The sequence below is a fragment of the Cydia splendana genome, chromosome 17 (genome assembly GCF_910591565.1).
Source record: "Cydia splendana chromosome 17, ilCydSple1.2, whole genome shotgun sequence".
Lineage (NCBI taxonomy): Eukaryota > Metazoa > Arthropoda > Insecta > Lepidoptera > Tortricidae > Cydia > Cydia splendana.
This window is the reverse complement of record NC_085976.1, coordinates 18234342-18258266: the sequence shown is the minus strand read 5'-3', so window position 1 is coordinate 18258266 and position 23925 is coordinate 18234342. Positions and strand designations below refer to the sequence as shown.

Here is a 23925-nt window from a genome sequence, read left to right as displayed (position 1 = left end):
CCGGCCCGCGGGTCAAATCCGGCCCGCGACGCGTTCCAATACGGCCCGCCGATACCCAAAGCAAGTGCCCACTGTACGGCACGCGGGAGCCAGGCTCCAGGGGTTCCACATTCATTGAGAGTGGAACTGTTCCTATCAGCAGCAACCAGACACCCTCCCCCGGCGCAAAAACCGACCGAGGCCCGCGCGAAAGTTCCTGAGGCGCAATATGGCCCTCAGGTAATAAAGTTTGGAGACCCCTGCTCAAGAGGGTTCTGTTTGCTACCTCTTTACGCTTCAACTGCTGAACTACTTTAGATGAATTTTGGTAGACATAGGTTAGTTTTTAACAATCATCATCATTCCACGCAGACGAAGTCACGGGCAGAAACTAGTCTAAAATAAAACTCTAATTACTATATAATTCTACTTTATTTTACTACTTCACACTCAAGCCTTATACTTGTCGTTATGTTTATAATTGATCTTCTTATCAATACCAAGCAGTTGCCGTATAATGAACTCCGGCAAACGCTTGTGGCGCCACCTAGTGGGTAGCGGGGTGTGGTTAGCCTTTTCCAGTTTGCTGGCCACATACTGTTCGGCTGAGAATTCATTGGCTTGCTTGATAAGGGCGAGGAGTTCGTTTTGGAAGGCCTTTTCCTTAATTTGGCGGCGGCGTTGTTTTACCTGAAATTAGAGTTAAGTTTTTAGACTGGGATGTAAGTACAAGTACAATCACCTGTAATAATATGTTACACAATGAAGGTCGCAAAAATATCTGACACAATCTTATTTGTAGAGCCATAAGAGTGTGTGACATATTTTTGGGACCTTTGAAGAGTAACATATTATTGCAGGTGACTGTGCAAGTGGAGGAGGAGTAGTCTACTACTAACTAACTTTGTAGACCTGAACAGAACAAAGTGTGAGAATGTCATTATAAACTTTATGTATATTACTAGCGACCCACCCCAGCTTTGCACAGGTTACAAATTATACACCTAAACCTTTCTCAATCACTCTATCAGGTGAAAACTGCATAAAAATCCGTCCAGTAGTTTTTGAGTTTATCGTGAACATATATACAACATTTAATAGATGGCCCATTAAGGAAAGGGCTTATGATTACCACCAAAAAGCGTGTTTAGTGAAATAAAATGCTTCATATTTTAAGCATAAAATATCAATGCAAAAGCCTCACCCTCGCCCAGCGATGCCTCATTCTCTTCCACAGCTTCCTCCTATGATGTTTCTTCATCTTCTTCCTCCTAATAACAATCAGCCGAGCCGCCTGAATATCCTCTTGCCTGATCGCTGGCAGCCCCACCTCATCCTTTCTCCAGTCCTCTACCAGAGGCAGGATAGACCGCGGGTTGATGATAGGGATGTACGGAACAGGATCTTGCTTAATCCTGGCTATTATCGGCTTTTCATTAATCTCTACACCGATTTCTCGTGGACAAAAAGAAATGACTTTTGCCTTATGGAAAACATCGTGTTTAGACGCCAACACTGGCTTTATATTCGGTGGTTTACATTCCTTCAGTGTATTTAGAGCTGTTTTGATGTTTATCAACCGCAAATCTGGAATATAAAGCAGTTATTACAGTCAAATCGCTAAAAATAAGGACTGTGACATAACCTCAAACGGTACTTACATTTTGCGGAGTTTTGTAGAGAATTCATCATGATGATGAATCGGGTTTACCTTTTTACATAAATTTACGTCTTAAGACATTTTACTATTAGTGTTAGTTGATTTTTACACAATAATATCGCAAATAAAATATTACTGCGCTTAGTGACGTTTGATCTGACATTTGACGGATAGTGTTACCATGTATTATTATGGTATTATTTGTTAGCGTTGTGCAACATAAATGTCCGGTTTTCTGGAATCAAGACGGAAATAGTTATAGTCGCACCAATAAAAGTCTGCAGCGAATTTGATAGCCCACGCAGTGTAAGTGTTATTTATACGTCATAATTTCATAGAAGTTTGACGTTTAAAATGACACTTGCACTGCGTGGGCTGTCAAAATCGTTGCAGACTTTTTACGGTCTAACTATATTTAAAATACGATACAAATACGGAATGTAGGATTCGCAACGAGTGGTAATAAATTAAAACTCGACCGAAGGGAGTGTTTTAAATCGGCATGAATTGCGAATTTTCATTCGCACGCGTATCGTCGATGAGGAGCTCATGCGGATGCGGATGTCGACCAAGTCGGTAACAGGAACGTCTTAGCGGCGGCGTAAGTGCTAGGTAATTTCGTCATTATTGTCATTATATATAACGAAATCGTCTAGATCCCGAAAAGTCGGCCAAGTTAATAAAATGCACCTATATTCTTCAGAATTCAAATACTAAACGCATCCGTGGATGTCAAAAAAACTGCATCCGCAACATCCCTGTACTGTATGTAGTACTTATAGCCCTTTACATTTTCGACATAGGCACAGAAAGTGCTTATTCCCGCACTAGTGCAGAAAAGTAGTACCATATGTATTGTAAAGGAATATTATTAATTAAGTACCTATAAGCTTTTATTTCACTTGCCTTGTTAGTATGTTGGTTTGTTAGTTGGTATGGATCAAATCTTGTAAGCTAAATTTGACCCACTTTCAGAGTTCCGATTGAGCTGAAAATTTGCATAGGTATTACCTACATAATGTAAGTCGAGTGACACTGAATATGATGGTACCATCGAGCTGATCCGGTGATGGAGACAGGAGGGGGCCATAGCAACGCAACATTACTATATGATACCTAAGACGATTTTAATGCGGTGGTAGCGACAAGACTTCATTTTAACTGACTTCTGAAAAAGGAGAAGAAAAAAAATTGTAGTACAATTTTAAATATTTTAGAGCTTTAATATTCCATTTTAAATAACAAATGTAAAATAATGTAAGTTCTAAAATTATCCGACATACAGATATCTCATAATTTATTGTTATCAACAAGCACAGAGTAGCTCCCGATCATGAGGAACAGCTTGAACGTCGCCGACGATAGCCACAGCCATCTTGTTACCTGGAAAAAAGCAAGTAACATTCGAATAATATATACTGATGGCACGTGAGCGTAGGTCGGAGGATCTTGAGGGAGTCGGAGAGAAAACAGCGTGTGCTTCTTATGGTGTATATTCGGAAAGTGGCATGAGTACATCACAAATTAACTAGCCTAAAATAATTAAAACTAATTACAGCGCCACCTATGCACTTGGTACGGAACTAAGTAGGTACGTTTATGTAGATCATTAAGCCATCTAGGGATTCTAGACTCGATAAAGTACGTAAGAGGTGAGATAGATGGCGCTGTTAAATATAAAATTTAACATATACAAGTCATCCGAAAATTCTATGAAGCGGATATTTTGGGCTCCGACACAAATACATTTTTAAGCCAACCGTTGAAATATAAATATTACTATAATCGAGAGACTAATACTACCATAAAAAATTATGCAAGAAATAAAAGGCCTTTTTATTTTATTTACCTATAATCGAGAGAAATACAGATAGGTGTTAAGAGCTACAGGGAACAGAAACAGAGGGCCTTTTTTAACGTTGGGGAAATGCGTTTACGCATGCTACCTGGCCCAGGGGAACCAGGAGCCATGACGGACTAACCCAGTGATAGGACTACCGACTAAAACCACCAAGGAGCGCCGCAGGATCACTATCAGCATTCGACTGCGTACTTACATGGGAATAGAGGGCCTACCAAAAATACATGAAAATCGAAATTTAGTTATCTGCCTCTCTATCAGTCTTGCATATTCGGACAACTATAGGTATGGCTTTACTGTTTCAAGTTTAGTCCAATGATCGGTAATTTGTAATTGCAGACAGAGCTAATTTGCTTATAAAAAATATAAAAACACATACATTTGCTGGCCAAGCAGTTGGCAGTAGCACAGACCTCCTGGTCAGTGACATTGTTCAAAAGGCTCAAGGTTTGGTAGGCGTTGTCGAGGCGCGCGCAGCACGCCGCCTGCAGCGCCATACCCTCGGAGACGCTTACACAGTCTTCTTCTTGAAGAGCTATGTCCAGTTCTGAAAAACAAGGGGGGATTCCATTAGATGTCCCGTACATTTAATTTCGTATATTACCTGCATTTTTTAACGTTTGAAGTCGATGGTAATTTAACGGAGTATTTTTCATATCCAAAACTTCCAAAAGGGACAAAAGGGTTTAGAAATCTGCGTGATTTAAATCAACCGATCATAGATTTATTTCCGAGGTTATGAATGTTATGATACCTCTATTATATTATGAGTATGAATGTCATCGAAACAAACTTTGATTTCAGCGTAAGCCAGCCGATAATAATGTAGGGGGGAGGGGATAGGTTCGAACAACTTAATTTAAAAAATTGACCATCTATTTAGATATCTGCAAGTGTGATAAGGATGGACCTGACTTTGACTAATTTATATTTCTAAGGTAAGTAACCGTCCAGCGTTGCAATGGAAGCTAATTCTTTAGACTCAGATCGCAGCAGAGAAAAAGGGTATCTGACTATTGTATTTTCATGTGCAAAAAATTTTTCGTACTTATCCTCTGCCTTCCAACGCAAATCTGATCAGGAGTTAGTTGTCCTAGCTTCTTCAAGAAGCTCGCAGCAATTAAGGCAGCCGAGGCTGCGTTACAAGACCGTGTCTTCACGAGGATACCTGTAAACCATTTATTGGAAGTAATAAATCCACGATAACCGTCCTAATTATGTACCAGCTATGACAATATATCTATGACAAAGTAAGAAAGTGTCACAACAAACGTCATATTTTCATAGACATTTTACATTTATGGTGACATTGGTGACACATTACACAACACATTAGTAATTTGGGCATTTTCCAAGTAATTACAAAGTCGAAACTCACCAAACACTCCCGTATCCGCATAAGATATATTGAAAGCCCTGAACTTCGTGTAGAGATCAGTAGCGAAGCCCCCTAACGGCGGCTGCGGCACGCGGTCCTCGGCGTGTTGTCCGCGAGAGTTGTTGCCCGTGCCGCAGGCTGACGCGATGATGTTGTGCGTCATTAGACAGCTAGAACCAACCAAAAAAAAAAGTTAAGTACCTACAACATCACAATTTTGCGGGGCGGTTTTGGAACCAGTCACTATACGAACTGTACTAGAGTAAGTATGCAGCCGCACGTTATTTTGGTTTAAATATTTAAGTTTATCAGCCAAATGACTGAACTTGAGCATAGTAGCAATGTTAAGTTTCAATGAGTACGTAATCTATAGACATGTATGTATTCAACGTGTATATATTAATTGATTAATGTTAGAGCAGCTTACTGAAGGTCCGTGTTTCCACAGCCAGGAACGGCAACAGCGATCCACGTATCAGAGTCCGGACCCAGGTCGTGGTACTCAAAGCCACCGCGAGCGAACGAAGGTGGGTAGCATCGCGGCTTCGCTGGCAGATCCTGTAACCATTGAAAACTTTAACATTGAATGCAAACTCTGCATGCTTATTTTGTGTAAAGACGAAGTGTGGAAATGCGTATAAACGTTGTGAATTGCGATGGTGGTTGCCAAGTCTTACCTTGGTCTGGCACTTGATAGGAAATACGGTGTAATACTTAATACTTTTACAGCATTTTGATAAACTAAATTGTACTATATGCCTAAAACCCAAATTATCTCATACCTACATTTTTAATGATCTTCTTGTGGAGAAAATAAACGACGAGGCATACCAATTTTAGTATAAAATATAAATCAAGCTTTTAATGCAATGATTTGGATTGTATATCTACAACAACAACAAGTATGAATAAGTGAATAGCAATTACCTACCAGATTAAAATCAATCTTCCTATTAAGTAGCATCATTTCTTCATAAGGCATCTGTACGCTGTCAACCGCAGGCTCTTCTGTTTCATAATAGCTCTATAAAGTATTCCATAATTTCATTTGCACTAATTCGTTTAGTGGTATTCCATAGGTTTAAATTAACATGAATCCTATTATAAAATTCACCTACATGAAAATAAGTATGTTAGACATTAGCATGTAAAATACGTTATTAATTACAAAGATAATATAAGCACGGAAGCTGAAAACATACCATAACTATTCCGGGAAAATTAAATTATTGCAAACGAAATTATAGAACACAAATGTACACCTGAATCATATATCATGAAGTATACTTACCCGTTTATCTTCAATCATTTCGGCATAAGCCATCACCTCATCATGGGGCAAGCCATAACTGCCCACCGTGCAAGTATCAGAGCGCATGTGTAGCGCCGAGAACACGTCTAAGTCAGTCGATGACATGCTGTCAATGCGTTCCTCCTCGCAGAAGACGGAGTTGTTCAGTCCGCCGCCCCAGCAGGCTTTCTGGACCAGGTCTAACACGAGAACTTCAGGGTGAACGGTTTGCAAATCCCGTTTAAGTTGGGGCTTGTATAAGTCAATCTCGTGTTGGATAAAGCACGTTCTGCCAAATTAAGGATAGTTCAATCAAGATTAAGTCACACACTAAGAGGACTAAGTCAGCCACCACCACAACACATGCATCCAGATATGTAGGCAATAAACAAATCAATACCGAAAGAGGGACGTGGGCGGAATGGGGCCAAGCGGAGGTGGTACGGCGAAAATCACATTATTTTGAATCATAATAGGGTCATCAAGGATTGGGATTCAGGTTATTAGGTTTTTTTATACCACGTCGCTGGCAAACAAGCCTGATGGTAAGCGGCCACCTTAGCCTTTGGACTCCTGTAACTCGTGGGGTGTTACATGCGCGTTTCTGACCCTTTTTTGAAGTGCCCTTACCCCATACTGTAGGCCCTTGAGAAAACCTCGGTAGGGAGCTCATTCCACAGCTAGAGTGTCCGCGTTAGTAAATTCCTCTTAAGCCGCACAGTGCACGACCATTTAGGTTCTAGGGTGTGAGGATGAACACCCTGCCCATGGCGAGCGGTGATAGGTAACTCATTAATATAATTTATTTGCTCAAACCACTGAGTATTCTTTTAATAATTATTTTTCTTAGTTGTCATCCAAAAGGCCATTCTAACATGTAACATACCTAGATGCGATATCTAGCAGGTAGTATTTGACGTCATGGAACGCGGGGTTGGGACATCGGAGGGTGAAAGCGATACTTTGGCGGTCCGAGTTGACAGTTATGTACGAACCAAGCTGCTGTAGCACTCTAGTTTTACTGTAAAATCAAGATTTCTTCCATAAAAATAAAGCATAAATTACAATCTGGCAACTAATAAATCGCTGTTATTTTTTAAGGTGGCATGTTGATATATTATTGCCCAATTATCGTGATCAAATCACTCCCTGAGTATACTCATAGTTTAACAAACTATTTTTATTAGCAGAAAAAGGTACGAATTAAACTTTTGTTTACCTATTTTATTTTATTTTATTTAAACTGAGTGCACAGTAAAAATTGCACAGTTACCTACAAAAGGCGGACTAAATGCCACCCGGTATTCTCTACCAGTCAAACTTTAGGACAAACAGAGAAGCAAAACTTGGTGCGGGGTATGTAATAATCACAAAAAATGGTATAAATCACCGACCTATCACGTCTACATTTTTCAAATGTCACCTTTTCCTACTAGCATGTGATGTGGTTTGCCAAACTATAATATAGGTACTTTAACTAATTTGATAAGGGTTGGAGCCGTTTGTCATAGTAGGGTATTTGACTACTAGTCAAATCAGATACTTTTTTTTTCAAACTGTCAAAACGATTTTGCTCCTATGGAATTTATATGAAACACTAGCATGTGACGTCACAATCAAATTACCTTCTCTTTATAGTTTTATACGGGTTTAAAAATATAAATTGTGTCTAAAACTAACTGCTGTCCACGTTTTTCTATTAATCTTCTGGTGCTTTATTTCATGCATGGTGCATGGTAATTTATTTTAAATACAGTCGAATACCCTATTTATTTAGCCGGCTTACCTGAAGGCACTATAAGCACAGCCAGCAGCGCTTGAACATGTTCGCAGGAAATGGGTAGCTCCGAGCTGGTCGTCATACTCGAAGCGGGAACCGCTCTGTAGGATACGGACATAGTCTAATAAAACATGGTCTTCCATTCCCAGAGTGACACGGGGCTACGTCACAACAACATGGCCGCTATATATAGCGCTATCGCATATTATCATATAGCGCTGTCGCATGATGACGTAAGCCCGTGTCAGTTAGGTGACCTAGAAAAGACGGGAATGGAGTACCAGGCGGAGTATATTATTATACCATGGGATACGGAAAAGTCACTACCTACAATTATATTACCGATTCATAGAAACTATCACATCACTAGCAGCACGGCCAGTGTGGTATGGCAACATTAGACCTAGTTTGTTTTCCCGCGATCACGTTGCCACAAAAATTCAAAAACTTTCTATTATATCGCGTATATTGAATTGATCCCGACGTTTCGAACCCTTTACATACAGCGTTCGTGGTCAGTCACCCGTTGATGAACGTCGGGATGAATCAATATACGCGATATAATCCGTTTCAATCGTTTTATTTCATGAGTAACTATCGCGGTAACCGAAGACAATACTTTCATGTTAGGTACGTTAAAATTCGCAACGAGTGGCGATAAATTACAACACGACCGAAGGGAGTGTTTTAAATCGACACGAGTTTCAAGAATTTCCTGCTTTTCGCACTTGTATCGTATTGTACTATAACTGTTATTTATGATAAGGGCATATCAAGTTTCTTGTGAAACCAAACTGGCCGACATTAAAATAAATTAGGTATCGTCTTGGATCGTCCCATTCGTTTTTCGTCAAGTTCTTAAATTAGTCCTATTCTGCTTTCGTCACTCATTCTACATTGAAAGCCACCGACGATTGTGACGAATCGGTGGGAAACGGTCGAAATTGGCTTCCGACGGTCCAATAATTCATTTGATGTGCTACAAAATGTAGTGGCAACCCTATTACACGATTGAAATGTGATATATTGTAATATGCATGTCACATTGGTCCAAAGCCTCATTTCCAAAAGACATTTCAAGTACAATGAGTATAGTTTCCCACCTGAGTTAGGTTACCCTTATGGATTCGTCATGTCTGTCTGTCTGTCTCTCCGTCCGTATGTCACAGCCACTTTTTTCCGAAATTATAAGAACTATACTGTTGAAACGTGGTAAGTAGATGTATTCTGTGAACCGCATTAAGATTTTCACACAAAAATAGAAAAAAAAAACAATAAGTTTTGGGGGTTCCCCATACTTAGAACTGAATCTCAAAATTTTTTTTTCATCAATCTTATACGTGTGGGGTATCTATGGATAGGTCTTCAAAAATGATATTGAGGTTTCTAATATAATTTTTTTCTAAACTGAACAGTTTGCGCGAGAGACACTTCCAAAGTGGTAAAATGTGTGCCCCCCCTCTCTGTAACTTCTAAAATAAGAGAATGATAAAACTAAAAAAAATATAATATATGATTGCAAACTTCCATCGAAAATTGGTTTGAACTGGATCTAGTAAGTAGTTTTTTTTATAATACGTCATAAATCGTAAACCGCAATTTTATTTATTTATCTAATTTCTACAGTTTTGCAGATTTTGTAAATTAAGTAATTAGGTATCTAATGTAACTGTAGGTATATGTACTTTTATTTCGACTTGACACTGAATTTTATTATGCTAATTTTAATTAACTTAATTGTTATTTTTTATTATTATTTTTTTATTTTTAATGTAATTATGAAAAACGACATGTAATATGAATTATTATGAATATATTATGTTACTTGCTGCTACGGAACCCTTCATGGGCGAGTCCGACTCGCATCTGGCCGCTTTTTTTAACCCTTAATCAAACGGAACACTTTTTATGAGATTTTTGAAAACTAAGAATGGGTTTTAGGTAATTTGGGTGCGTAGATTACGGAAACATATATTTAAAAAAATTAAGTGGGGGGGGGGAAGGGGGTTTTGCGGTGGGAAATAATTTCCCGTTATCCGTTACGGAATAGCAAAATGTTGAATGAAGTGGGGAATTGTTTCCCATTGTCCGATACGGTTACGAACTTTTTACTAGGGGGCTGTCCATAAATTACGTCATCGATTTTTGACGATTTTTGACCCCCCCCCCCTATAATCATCCAAAAATCATGCTTCAAATGACCCCATTTCCTCCTACTTCATGCTACCGTCATCCGATGTCCAGACCCCCCCCCCTAATTTGAAATGACGTAATTTATGAATAGCCCCTAGTTAGTAGCTGCCCCCGGCTTTGTCTGGAATTCAAGTATGATTTTTTAACGTTATCTTCAAAAATACAAAGAAATAAATAAAAGAAAAAAGAAAACAAAAAGAAGGCACAGGTTTTTTTGTGTAACAGACAAACGGGCATATATTTTTATATATAGAAACAAATAAAAATTAAGGTGGAGAACAAACACTGGGAAATAATTTCCCACTTGATAAAAACATACCAATTTTTTGTAAATCGTAAGTTCAGGAACAAACAATGGGAAATAATTTCCCACTTACTAAAACCTTAAAATATTGGCTAAATCATATCGTTGTCACAATTCTTTTCAAGCAAAACACAGGGAAATAAATCTAGTTTATGATAGTATTCAGTTTATGCACTTACCAGATTTTTTTTCGCACTTAACCACAATAACACTAAAAAAACTGCTGTTACTGCAAAAAAAATCACGACAACTGACATTGACGTTGACGTATGGTCACAAATGGCGGCCATTAGAAAAGTGTTGCCATTTTTCAAATTCAAAATGTTACTAAGATTTTAAATTATTAATTATTAATTAAGATATTAACACCGCAACTCACCTGAAATCTTGCCTAGATCATATTTTTGTTCCCGCAAAATCTCACGCAGAGTCAATTGTCTGTGCTGCCGATTTGACAGATCACGACGTAACTATGGTAGGGCTTTCGCTTAACACGGATAAACCGACTAGGAAACTGATTTCAAAAATTAAAATTGATTATGAGTCTCTTAGGATCGAGTTGCAAGCCGTCGACTGGTCTCCTGTTTTAACAGGATCAAATTTAGAGGCTAGCGTGGAGGCGTTCTCTAAGATAATAAGAAATGCCATGTCTAAGTGCTTTAGAAAGACAAGTATTAGCCGCTCTAGAGTCATTTTACAACCCTGGATGACCCCCGGTTTGATTAGATGCTCCAAACATAGGGACAAATTACACAAAGCTGCACGTAAGGACCCTTCAAATGCAATGAAAAAACTGGTGTACACTCGATACAGAAACTTTTATATCTCCTTGCTAAGGAAACTAAAATTAGAGCACGACAAAAAAGAAATACTGGAACACAGGAACGAACCCAAAAAACTCTGGAAAACTATACACCGTATTACTCACAAGTCTGTCAAAGTTTCAGCATCCGAAAACCTCCTCAATTCTAAGTCTACCCCCGTTGATTCACTAAACGCTTGCAATAAGTTTTTCTCGACGGTGGGTTCTCAACTGGCTGGCTCGATTCTGCATAAAGTGAATGAAAGTCAGGAATCTTTAGCCCAAAAGGTAGGTCACAGTATAACTCCAACTTCCTTTTTCATCGAACCCACGGATGCTAAAGAAATCATTGGTCTCATTAGTCAGCTCGACGTAGACAGCGCCCCGGGGTTTGACGGCATTAGCAATCGTCTCATAAAAGAAATTGGCGAAACTATAGCAGAGCCACTTGCAGCTATCTTCAACCAAAGTATCTCTTCGGGCTCCTTCCCACAGGCTTGGAAGACCGCGACAGTAATCCCTATTCACAAAAGCGGACCCTCAGATATTCCTAACAATTTTCGTCCCATATCTCTGCTAGGAGTCTTCTCTAAGCTCCTGGAACGAGTAATAAATACTTCACAAAAGTAGTAGGTCGCGTCCCCCTGTCTCGATGAATAAAAATTCACGGTTCAACCTGCATCGCTCACCAGGCATTCCAAGATATAAACTGTAGTTGTGAAAACATAAATAAAGCTAACAGCATTAAATATCTAGGCGTCACATTAGATGAAAATCTTAATTTTAAAAAACATGTCGCGATCGCTACAGCCAGAGTCCGTAAACTCATCTACACGATGAAGTTCTTGAGGGACGTTGCTGATAAACATCTTTTGAAATTGGTTTACCTGGCCTTGTCTCAACCTGTATTCAACTACTGCATCCTTGCTTGGGGAGGTTGCTGCAAATCTACCTTGATTGCTCTGGAAAGAGCACAAAGAGCGGTGTAAAAGGTACCTTTGCGCAGACCGAGACAGTTTCCAACAGTGAGCCTTTTCAGGGAGGCAGGGGTTTTCAGCGTCCGAAGACTCTTTATCATGCGAGTTGCAGTTTATATGCATGGCCGGATAATACAGTGTTCGTCCTACCCAGGCATGTTAAATCAGCGCGTTTTCCGGGCACCGGTGCCTCGAGTCCGTAGTAAGTTCGCTAGACGCTTTAAATCGTTTATCTTTCCCTATATTTACAACGCTGTGCTTAAGGGCTGTGACATCAAATGCTGCCCTCTCCAGAAGGCTAAATCCTTAATACGACAGTTTCTACTGTCATGAATTACAAGGAGTCTGAAGATATGCTGTCCTAAACAATACACTACACTTTTTCCTACATGTCATCTTACATAATATATTCCAATATTCACCAAGCTCCCTTCACACAAGACATGACACATCATCTCCCACACTCACTCACACCAAATATTGCAACAGGTAAATAATTAGTTACGGCTTCCAATTAGTATATTTGCCTCCATTTAATTCATAACCTTGTTCTTTAGTTGTATTATTTAATACTTAGTTGTAAGTTTGCATGCACTATGTACTTATCTGATTTTTCAAGCCGCTGTTACTTGGTTAATTTCCGCATGTAGCTGACTTTCACGACACAGGCATAGCCTAGTGTGGAAGTCGTCGATAATTTGAATACTGCATTTAAGCAATTCTTCTTGGTTAATAAATAATTTTTACTTTTACTTTACTTTTACTTTAAAATCTGTATGGTTGGTATCGCTGAGTGCTGCCATTAAAAAGGTAAAAAATATTTCGTAAATTAGAATGAAGTGGGGAATAATTTCCCGTTATTTGATTAAGGGTTAAACCATGTCCTGCCACACAACCATATGACCTGCCTGATGGTAAGCGATCACCATAGCCTATGGACGCATACAGCTCCAAGGTGTGTTACATGCGCGTTGAGCCTTAAAACCTGTACATTTCTTTTAGGAAGAACCCCATACTGTAGTCCCTCGAGAACCTCGGCAGGCAGCTCATTCCGCAACCGGAGCGGAACTGATAGTTACCTGATAAAGTATGGTGCAGGCAGCCATACGCGCCCCATCAGGCTTCGTCGATACCAGGTGGATTCCGTTCTTCAGCGTACACCGGTGGATCTCCAACGGTCCGTAATCCGGTTTAATCCCGCATGCCCCTAAGACTTGGCGACGGGGACTGGTGGAAAATGCTCGGAAAGTGGAAAATTGAGGAGAAATGATACGTAGTTTGTTCATTATGATGTTGTCAATGTCAATGTGAAAGAAGAATTGTTTGTAAAAAGGTAAAAATGCTATGATGACTGCTTTTGATGTGTGTGAATAAGTTTGCTATTCAGTGATACCTACCTCTATGCCCTTTATTATTATGGACTCGGAGTAATTAATAATGGAGCCGCCATTAACAGGCGTTCCCCTCTGTCGAAAATAGGCGGCCAATGGTCAACCACATGTCAACCATATGTATGGACTGACGTTTATCTGACATGACGTACCTATACATTTGATGTGCCCCTCCCCCGCAAAAAACGGCAGACTATTTTGTACCGAAAATTTTAGACATGGCGTCTCCGTTGGATTATGGACGATGGACTGTTATGGAAAAACAGTTCTGCTTGTAGCACAGAAAAAGTAATAGTATGTATAGATACTACTATTATCACTAACACCTTATAAAACAAAGTCCCCAGCCAGTTCTGTCTGTTGTGTGTATGTAATATGTTCGCGATAAACTCGAAAACTACTGAGCGAATTTTCATGCGGTTTTCACCTATCAATGGAGTGATTCTTGAGGAAGACTTAGGAGTACCTAGGTATAATTTGTTAAGCTTTTGTGTAAACCCGTGTATACCCGTGCGAAGCCAGGGCGGGTCGCTAATCATACTTATAGAACGCCCATGATTTAGCTTTGGAAGCTGTTTGGAAGGGAAGGACGGATAACATTAACGTACTTATATATCTATGGACTGGCCTTACGGGCACTAAAAATGGTACTAGTTTAGCGGTGTGACTCACGAATTCCAGCCAATCGTGCAGTCTAACGCAACTAGTTGCGACCAATAGCGCGCGTGATGCGAACTTATCAACCAATCGCGCGCGTGATGCGAACTCATCAACCAATCGCGTTGTACCGGTGTCACACTCACACCGCTGTACTGGCCCCTGTCATGCCTAGGGCTTGCAATATCCGCCCATTTTTTGTATCCGGATATTTCGAATATTTATTATTTTACTATCCGGATATCCGGATAAAACGGATAATTCGAATACTTGCTTTTTATTTAACAAAACTCACATGAACTGTATAAAAAGTGTAATAGAATAAAATTTTACGTATAAAAGATTGCGTAACAGCAAGTGTTAAGGTATTTTTAGGAGTTCTACCTGTTCGTCGAAAATTTATTGTCTGATTTTCACTTGGAATTTTTTTTTGCTTAAGCTTTACTGTGTGACATTCAACCTTCGAAAAATTCAACTTTGTAAACGCAAACGGCTGACTCAAACTATATTTGTAACAATCTATAGGTACTTATGGAGATACTTCAACCCTTCGCTTAATATTAGCAGCCTGCGCTGCGAAATTCATTTCTTAAGTACTTCAGATGATCACAAGATATTTGACGTTATTTTCATGTAAATTTTACAACCATGAATTATAATTCTAGTCATCTAGTGATCTAGTCTTATTGACATATGGTACTGGCCGTGGTATTGATGACATTTAGAGAATCGAATACGTCTTCTAACTGATGCGAGTCTCTTCTTGTTGAGATACTACATTGCATTTAAGGACAATCAAGGTTTTCATTACAGATTTATTCAAATGCAGAATGCTAAAGGTTCTGTCACACAGGCGCGTTTTCCGGGCGGGGCGTGAGCGCGGCGTGAGCGTTTTATATGTAAAAACGGCGGGCGCCGCTCACGCCCCCGGAAAACGCGCCTGTGTGACGAAGCCTTAAAACTTTCTTATCATATCTGCTAAACAGCTACTGCATCTCGTTCGGCAGATCAATATCAACCGAAGTTCTCCTCCGTTGGTGCCATTTTAGCTCTGTCTGTTCGTACGTTATTAATAATGTATTCAGACGCTAACAATAATGCAGCGCAGGAACACGGTACAAGTACATTCAAAGTTATTACTTTGTACGTTTTAAGGAGCTAAGTCGATCTGCATAAGATTGTTCCCAAATATTTAAAAAAAATAAAGGAGTAGTTGGCAGTCAAGGAGAAATACTTAAATACACAGTTTTATACCGTAAAAATGTATCCTAGTAAATAAATAAATCAACCGACATCGTTTACGTTATAATTTTCAACGTTTTTGAAATAGTTTTCTTAAAAATTGGAATGATATTATTGTCTTAAATGGTATTCGAATTATTCGTTTTATCCGGATATCAACTTCGTCTAAATCCGGATAGTAAGTTGGACGGATATTCGGATAAAACGGTTATTCGGATATCCGGATTGCAAGCCCTAGTCATGCCTCATTATTATTGTCCGTAAAGCTAGTCCCTAGATATCTGACGGATAATCAATCCCGATCTCATGTGCGAGAAACAGGGGCTCTCGCCAAATATCACTTAATACATATTATCCGCAAAAAACAATTGAAAATTAATCACTAAATCTCCGTGACCACGATGACCACGAAGCCACGAACGCTGTAAATAAATCGAAACGTCGGGATGTAGGTATTTTAAGTTCATTACACGCAATAGGTATAATTTGTCTCCCATTAGACAATGGAGTAGGATAAGCTCTTAGACACCAATGTTTTGGTGAGATTTTTCAAAGTTAGTCAGCTAATTATACATATTAATTACCTACACATAAAAAATAAAATAAACTATTTACATATATGACTTAAGAGGAGACTCATGGACATGTGCATACTTCCAATTCTCACCTATGGTGCACAAACTTGGTCTTTGACAGCATCTCAGATGTCCAAACTCGGGGTTTGCCAGCGAGCCATGGAGCGCAGCATATTAGGTGTAAAATTAATGGATCGTATCCGGAACACCACGCTGCGCTCCAGAACACAAGTCATCGATGTAACTCGGAAAGCGGCTAAGCTGAAGTGGGACTGGGCTGGCCATGTCTGTCGTATGCCGAGTGAGCTGTGGCCCTGTGGGCCAAGATTACCACAGAGTGGCAGCCCAGCTCAAAACGGGGATTTGGCAGACCACGTCGGCGATGGCGAGACGAGCTATACCCCTTTTTAAAAGAATGGCCGGAGACTGCTCAGAACCGGGAAGAATGGAAAAAACGGGGGGGAGGCCTTTGCCCAGCAGTGGGATACAACAGGCTCTCAATAATAATAATAACATATATGATGGTATTATACGTAAAAATCAAAATTTAACTAGGGACTGGAGTGCACGAATACCAAACAGAATGTTAATGCCAAAATTGATACCTATATTTTTATGCACGACTATTACATGATATCCGTCTGTTTTCCCCCGTTTGACAGTATTATTACTTAATCCGTGTTTGCATTTCCTATAACAACAAGAGGGCAACAACAAGTTAATGCCTTTACGGTATTTGTAGACTTTATCTTAACCTTGTCATTGCCTGATTATACATAATTATGTCATGGGTTACAGTATGTAGCGCGGATTCGATAGGTGCACGGTGCACGTATAGTGTTTTAACCGAGTCAAAAAAGGTTCTCTATTCGTGGAAACTTTTTTTAAATATCGACAGCACATTTTTAAGGGGTCCCTTTGTTTCCCATAAAGTTTTAAGTCATAATGTATTGTTTGTCATATTATCGTTAGTCATAAAACTGAAACCGTTAACTTTTCAAGATTTTCGTAGGGTTTATTCTGTAGATAGGTTAGGTTAGGTTAGGTTTGTTTTATGGCAATCCTGAAAAGTTACGCGTTTCTGAGAAAAACCAATTATGACTAACGAAAATTCGGACAAACAATACATTATGACTTAAAACTATTTGGGAAACAATAGAGACCCCATTTTTAAACTTACGAACGTGTCTTGCTATTTCAGTCAGTCTCGGTACAAAAAGTACTGAGGTTGACTGAAGTAGCATGACAAATACTAACGTTTCCGAAAAATACGAAGGAAAACAATTATGCAATACATCTGTACCACGATAAAGTACAAAAGTGGCTATTAAATCCCTTATCCCCAAACCTTTAGCCACTACTGCCCACTAGACTAGCCCGCTAGCCCCTTACCTAATCGAACGAGCGAGCGAAGCGAAGTGAACTTATTCTTACATTCGACTTTGAACACACGGCTGGCTAGGGGCACGTCCCGGCATTTCGATGTTTTGAAGCTGAACTATCAGAGGATAGTTTGATACTCAATAACTTAAGTAAATTTGTTCTAATTTAAATGAAATTGGGTGAACGTATAGTTGAGGGCATTATATTTTAGTTATTAAATTTTGAGCAGGCTCGAACAAGAGATTATTGAGCTAGAAGAGCTTAAAATGCTAAAAAGCCATTTGTGAGGGGTCTTGTTATTCTGGTCATTTTAATTGCAAGAAAGTATGGTCGAGTTTGGTATTAAATGAAAGTGCTCGGTTTGTTACACATTTATAATATTGTTTTTTTAATTTATGATTTTTTCAGAAATTATGACAATTTTGGAATCCAATGGCGGCGGCCATGCACTATGTCATAAAAATCGTCATGGATGTCGTTTTATAGGCTTTAGGGGGCGCAGATTTCGAAAATGATAACCATTTTGGATTCCAAAATGGCGGCCATGCACTATGTCATAAAAGTCGTCATGGATGTCGTTTTATAGGTTTTAGGGAGTGCAGATTTCGAAAATGATGACAATTTTGGAATCCAAGATGGCGGCCATGCACTATGTCACAAAAGTCGCCATTAATGTCGTTTTGTAGGTTTTAGGGGCATTCAAGAATAAAATCATTATTTGAATAAGAATTTGTAGGAATAAAATCATCTCGATTTTATTCCCGTCAAAAATATTCAAATAATTTTGGTCGGGAATAATTCGTATGAGAAAAAATTTAATGAGAATAACATATTCCTAATCAAATAAATATAATCATGATTTTTATTCGAAATAATATTCCACGAATAAAAATGTGGTCTGGGTACCGTATAGGTACTAATTACGTATAGTTAGGTAGATGTAATAGTAGTTAGTCTCTTGTCTAATTTATACGCATTTTATGGAATAAAACCTTACAAATTGACTGTCGCATAGTTTCAGTAACCGTATTATTTTTAATTTACTAACCAAATCATTAGGTTCAATTTAGCTGGTCTAGGGGCCTAGCTAAGATGCCAATCGCTTGCGCTCCAACAACGAAGCGCTTTCCGTCTCTATCACTCTTACATATTAGTGCGATAGAGAGCCCGAGATAGCGTTTTGTTGTCGTAGCGCAAACCATTGGCATGTTGGCTACGCACTCAAGGTGCCTAGCCAAGATGACAATTTTTGTTTTCAATTTAATAACCAAATCTTTGGGTACAATTTACCAGTTCTGGGGGCCTAGCCAACATGCCAATCGCTTGCGGTCCAACAACGAAGCGCTTTCTGTCTCTATCACTCTTACATATTAGTGCGATACAGAGGCAGAGATAGCGTTTCGTTGTCGTAGCGCAAACGATTGGCATGTTGGCTACGCACCCAAGGTGCCTAGCCAAGATGACAATTTTTGTTTTTAATTTAATAACCAAATCTTTGGGTACAATTATCAGTTCTGGGGGCTTAGCCTACATGCCAATCGCTTGCGCTCCAACAACGAAGCGCTTTCTGCCTCTATCACTCTTACATATTAGTGCGATAGAGGGACATATACTGTTTCGTTGTAGTAGCGCAAACGATTGGCATGTTGAATCAATATTTCGAATATTACAATTACTAGTAATTGGAATCAATGTCGATTCCTCATTACAGGAATATATTCCTTGGTTCCTTTCAGATTACATTTCGTACTACTACTATCAAAAGTACATTTCGATAGTAGATATAGATGTTGTTGACTTACTAGGATGCATCTATATACCTATACCATATTTGAAACAGGTGTGCAGATTTCGAAAATGATGACCATGACCAATAAAACGACATCCATGACGACTTTTATGACATACTGCATGGCCGCCATTTTGGATTCCAAAATGGTCATCATTTTCGAAATCGGGGCCCCTAAAACCCAGAGTTGGGCAAAAATTAACTTGAATAAGAATAAGAATAAAAACAGAAATTTTATTCTTATTCAAATCGGTTTGAATTAAAATAATTCTTGCACTAGTTATTTTAGAATAAAATTAAGGTGAATAAATCATGTGACTTTTATTTTAAATGCGGTATAAAAAACAGAATAATTATTCTAGAAGTGGGACCATTCTAAATAAGGTTTTATTCAATTAAAATGTTATTTAGAATTAAGTTAATTTTTGTAGTACAATCGGTTATATTTTGTAAGTTGATTTTCACCCTTCTATTTAAAAGTCGGATTGAATTGATATTTCTTACTTTAGTTTAGGTACAGTACACATTTCCGCTATACACTATCTAGTTCTATCATCCGATCAGGGTGCTTAGCCAATATGCCAAACGTTAACGCTCCGTAGAGTTGCGTATAGTCTCTTTCTATCACTCTTACATATTAGTGCGATAGAGAGACAGATAGCGTTTCGTTGTCGTAGCACAAACGATTGCATGTTGGCTACGCACCCAAGGTGCCTAGCCAAGATGACAAATTTTCTTTTTAATTCAATAAACAAATCATTAGGTAAATTTAGCTGTTCTGGGGGCCTAGCCAAGATGCCAATCGCTTGTGCTCCGACATCGAAGCACTTTCTGTCTTATCACTCTTACATATTAGTGCGATAGAGAGACAGAGATAGCGTTTCGTTCTCGTAGCGCAAACGATTGGCATATTGGCTACGCACTCAAGGTGCCTAGCCAAGATGCCAATTTTAGTTTTTAATTTTATTAATAACCAAATCTTTGGGTACAATTTAGCAGTTCTGGGGGCCTAGCCAACATGCCAATCGCTTGCGCTCCAACAACGAAGCGCTTTCTGCCTCTATCACTCTGACATATTAGTGCGATAGAGAGACAGATACCGTATCGTTGTAGTAGCGCAAACGATTGGCATGTTGGTTAGGCACCTTGGGTGGATTTGGTTATTAAATTAAAAAGAAAATTTGTCTTCTTGGCTAGGCACCTTGGGTGCGTAGCCAACATGGCAATCGTTTGCGCTACGACAACGAAACGCTATCTCTGCCTCTGTATCGCACTAATATGTAAGAGTGATAGAGACACAAAGCGCTTCGTTGTTGGAGCGCAAGCGATTGGCATGTTGGCTAGGCCCCCAGAACTGGTAAATTGTACCCAAAGATTTGGTTATAAAATTAAAAACTAAAATTGGCATCTTGGCTAGGCACCTTGAGTGCGTAGCCAATATGCCAATCGTTTGCGCTACGAGAACGAAACGCTATCTCTGTCTCTCTATCGCACTAATATGTAAGAGTGATAAGACAAAAAGTGCTTCGATGTCGGAGCACAAGCGATTGGCATCTTGGCTAGGCCCCCAGAACAGCTAAATTTACCTAATGATTTGGTTATTAAATTAAAAAGAAAATTTGTCATCTTGGCTAGGCGCCTTGGGTGCGTAGCCAACATGGCAATCGTTTGTGCTACGACAACGAAACGCTATCTGTCTCTCTATCGCACTAATATGTAAGAGTGATAGAAAGAGACTATACGCAACTCTACGGAGCGTTAACGTTTGGCATATTGGCTAAGCACCCTGATCGGATGATAGAACTAGATAGTGTATAGCGGAAATGTGTACTGTACCTAAACTAAAGTAAGAAATATCAATTCAATCCGACTTTTAAATAGAAGGGTGAAAATCAACTTACAAAATATAACCGATTGTACTACAAAAATTAACTTAATACTAAATAACATTTTAATTGAATAAAACCTTATTTAGAATGGTCCCACTTCTAGAATAATTATTCTGTTTTTTATTCCGCATTTAAAATAAAAGTCACATGATTTATTCACCTTAATTTTATTCTAAAATAACTAGTGCAAGAATTATTTTAATTCAAACCGATTTGAATAAGAATAAAATAACTGTTTTTATTCTTATTCTTATTCAAGTTAATTTTTGCCCAACTCTGGGTTTTAGGGGCCCCGATTTCGAAAATGATGACCATTTTGGAATCCAAAATGGCGGCCATGCAGTATGTCATAAAAGTCGTCATGGATGTCGTTTTATTGGTCATGGTCATCATTTTCGAAATCTGCACACCTGTTTCAAATATGGTATAGGTATATAGATGCATCCTAGTAAGTCAACAACATCTATATCTACTATCGAAATGTACTTTTGATAGTAGTAGTACGAAATGTAATCTGAAAGGAACCAAGGAATATATTCCTGTAATGAGGAATCGACATTGATTCCAATTACTAGTAATTGTAATATTCGAAATATTGATTCCTGATTCCTCAAATGGAATTGTACTTAGTAATTCAGTTTTGTTAGATTACAAAGTAATCTGGGAATCGGTATAATCAGATTACAAAGTAATTTCAAGTAATCGTGGAATCAGGAATCAATTACGAAATGCCCATCTCGGACTAAGTAGCACTGCATTCAATTGATCTTTTTAGCGAACCGCGAATTCACAGTTCGGGGCGAACTACTAGTTAATTCGATCGTTATACCTGACCTGCCTAATACAGTAACGTAACCAGGAAGGGTCCGGTGGCAAACAGCCTATCACTTTTATGACATAATCTCTGTTTATCTCCATATTATTTTTAAGTACACGCAGTACACGTCATTATAATTATGATGTTTTAATCTACATTGTGTGGCTATGTGATTGCGGTTTTCAGGACAAACATATTGAAGCGTTAGTTTTTTGTTCTAAAGCTGCGTATCCACTAGAGGCAAACTCAGGTCGAGCAGCCTCAACTTGAAGCAAACAGCCTCAGTTTGAGGCTGCTCGCTCTGAGGCAAAGGCTCGAGGCACGTTGTGATCAGCTCGAGGCGAATCGCCTCAGCTTGATCCGCAACGTGTGCAGTTTAAAGCCAAAACGCGTCGATCGTCTCCATCAAATGCACGGCTCGGACTGAGGCTCCTTTGAGCACGGTAAAAAAACCGACAAAATATGGCTCGGCTCGCGGCCACGAATTTGCTTCGTGTCGCGGCGAGCCTCAGGTTGAGCAAGCGTCTCCACTTGCGCGGCCTCGGGGCGAGGCAGCCGCTCGACCCGAGGCTGCCTCTAATGGATACGCGGCTCAAGCCTATTCTGGTGTTCCATTACTATGGGCAAAGGACTCCCCCTCCCTACTTATAGCGGCCCATACATACCTAATTGGAAACCGGTCTAATCCCAATAAGGTCTAGTTTACCCTCTGTGGAAGGTCAGATGGCAGTCGCTTTCGTAAAAACTATTAGTGGCTACGCCAATTCTCGGGATTATGTAGGTAGTTGCCAAGCGGACCCCAGGCTCCTATGAGCTGTGGCAAAAGCTGGGACAACGCGAGGAAGATATATTAGGACGGTGGGATACTGAGGTTAAAAGTTTGTTACTATTTACATTCTAATCATACTACGAGTATGTATAACCATAGCGGGATTAGCGGGGGCGCAGGGAAACTAGTAACGATGCACGGGCCTTACTCACACATAGACGTTTTAGCACGTGTACCTGCTAATCAAAGTTGTAGAAGGTCCCTCAATTTTGGCCGTGTAGGGATGTGGCCATATTTTCGAGCTGGCCATATTCGACACGGGTACCTTAGGGTCGGTTGCACCAAACTGTTCGTATCGTTAGAGTTCGCTAAATTTTTATGTATGGAAATTGGAAAGTTTAATAGTAAAGCGCCGGGGCGCGCCGGATGACGTTGATCGGTCTGTCAAATGTGGTTGGTGCAACTGGCCCTTAGTTTGTTACAACATTCTAATCAAATTGTATTTTAATGGGAAACAGACAGAACTAGATTATCTTAGTCTAGTTTAAGGATCTCCTTGAAGGCTCCGTGCGGCACGCATTGACTATTAGCTAATTAGCTATTAACAAAAGACTATTTGTCACAATTTATGCGTTGATGACAAAATAATTTGTTTTTGTTCGGCATTGTCTACGTTTATTGACATTTGACATGGGATAGGTTTGAAGTACGGTCGCCATCAGATATATCGGAGCGGCCGAGGCGATGAAAAATATCTGAACGCGCCTCTATTTGTCAATTTGTCAGGGCGTTAGAGTGCGTGTTCAGATATTTTTGATCATCTTGGCCGCTCCGATATATCTGACGGCAACTGTACAGTCAGCATCAATAATAGCGGATGAAACAAAAAAATAGCCAGAAAATATTTTTGTCCATTTTATTAATTAAGTATTAGGATAGAAAATTAGTTCTAATATAATTATGTGTTAAAAGGTAAGCAAGCACTCTTAAAATTTACTAGGGTCATACTTATTGAAATCAGAATAAAATATGTCTGCTAATTAAAGTTTGTCCTTAGGACAGTGCTGTTGTGGTTACCGTACGATTTTGCAAAGGCTCTTCCAGACGTTAAATTAGCAGCGATTTTGTTAGTTAAACATCTTGAAAACTTTTTAGGTCTGTAGATAAGATACCTACCTATCCCCCTAG

The 23925-nt window shown here is 39.3% G+C and overlaps 2 protein-coding genes across 2 annotated transcripts; both read right to left on the bottom strand.

Annotated features, from left to right (window-relative positions):
• Positions 1–394: 394 nt before the first annotated feature.
• On the bottom strand, positions 395–1790 carry LOC134798592 (uncharacterized). Its single transcript, XM_063770959.1, has 3 exons — positions 1641–1790; positions 1184–1566; positions 395–669 (listed from the first exon to the last, which is right to left on the bottom strand). Exons 1-3 carry the CDS (start codon positions 1669–1671, stop codon positions 430–432), a joined length of 654 nt encoding a protein of 217 aa, XP_063627029.1. The 5' UTR covers positions 1672–1790; the 3' UTR covers positions 395–429.
• A 1072-nt stretch (positions 1791–2862) lies between these two features.
• LOC134798994 (cytochrome b-c1 complex subunit 2, mitochondrial-like) lies at positions 2863–19395 on the bottom strand. The gene is made up of 10 exons (XM_063771419.1): positions 19382–19395; positions 13305–13452; positions 7956–8050; positions 7056–7190; positions 6170–6458; positions 5306–5436; positions 4879–5048; positions 4549–4668; positions 3880–4047; positions 2863–3022 (listed from the first exon to the last, which is right to left on the bottom strand). The coding sequence occupies exons 1-10, from the start codon at positions 19393–19395 to the stop codon at positions 2946–2948; spliced, it is 1347 nt and encodes a 448-aa protein (XP_063627489.1). The 3' UTR covers positions 2863–2945.
• Positions 19396–23925: the final 4530 nt, after the last annotated feature.

Excerpts from the sequence above, each read along its gene's own strand:
- LOC134798994 (XM_063771419.1), bottom strand. Across the intron at positions 5,049-5,305 it reads TGTGGAAACACGGACCTTCA|CTGTCTAATGACGCACAACA; the intron begins GTAAGCTGCTCT and ends GGTTGGTTCTAG. Across the intron at positions 3,023-3,879 it reads CAACTGCTTGGCCAGCAAAT|GTAACAAGATGGCTGTGGCT; the intron begins GTATGTGTTTTT and ends GCTTTTTTCCAG.
- LOC134798592 (XM_063770959.1), bottom strand. The coding sequence starts at position 1,671 with ATGATGAATTCTCTACAAAACTCCGCAAAAT. Across the intron at positions 1,567-1,640 it reads TCTACAAAACTCCGCAAAAT|ATTTGCGGTTGATAAACATC; the intron begins GTAAGTACCGTT and ends TTTATATTCCAG. Across the intron at positions 670-1,183 it reads TGAGGCATCGCTGGGCGAGG|GTAAAACAACGCCGCCGCCA; the intron begins GTGAGGCTTTTG and ends CTCTAATTTCAG.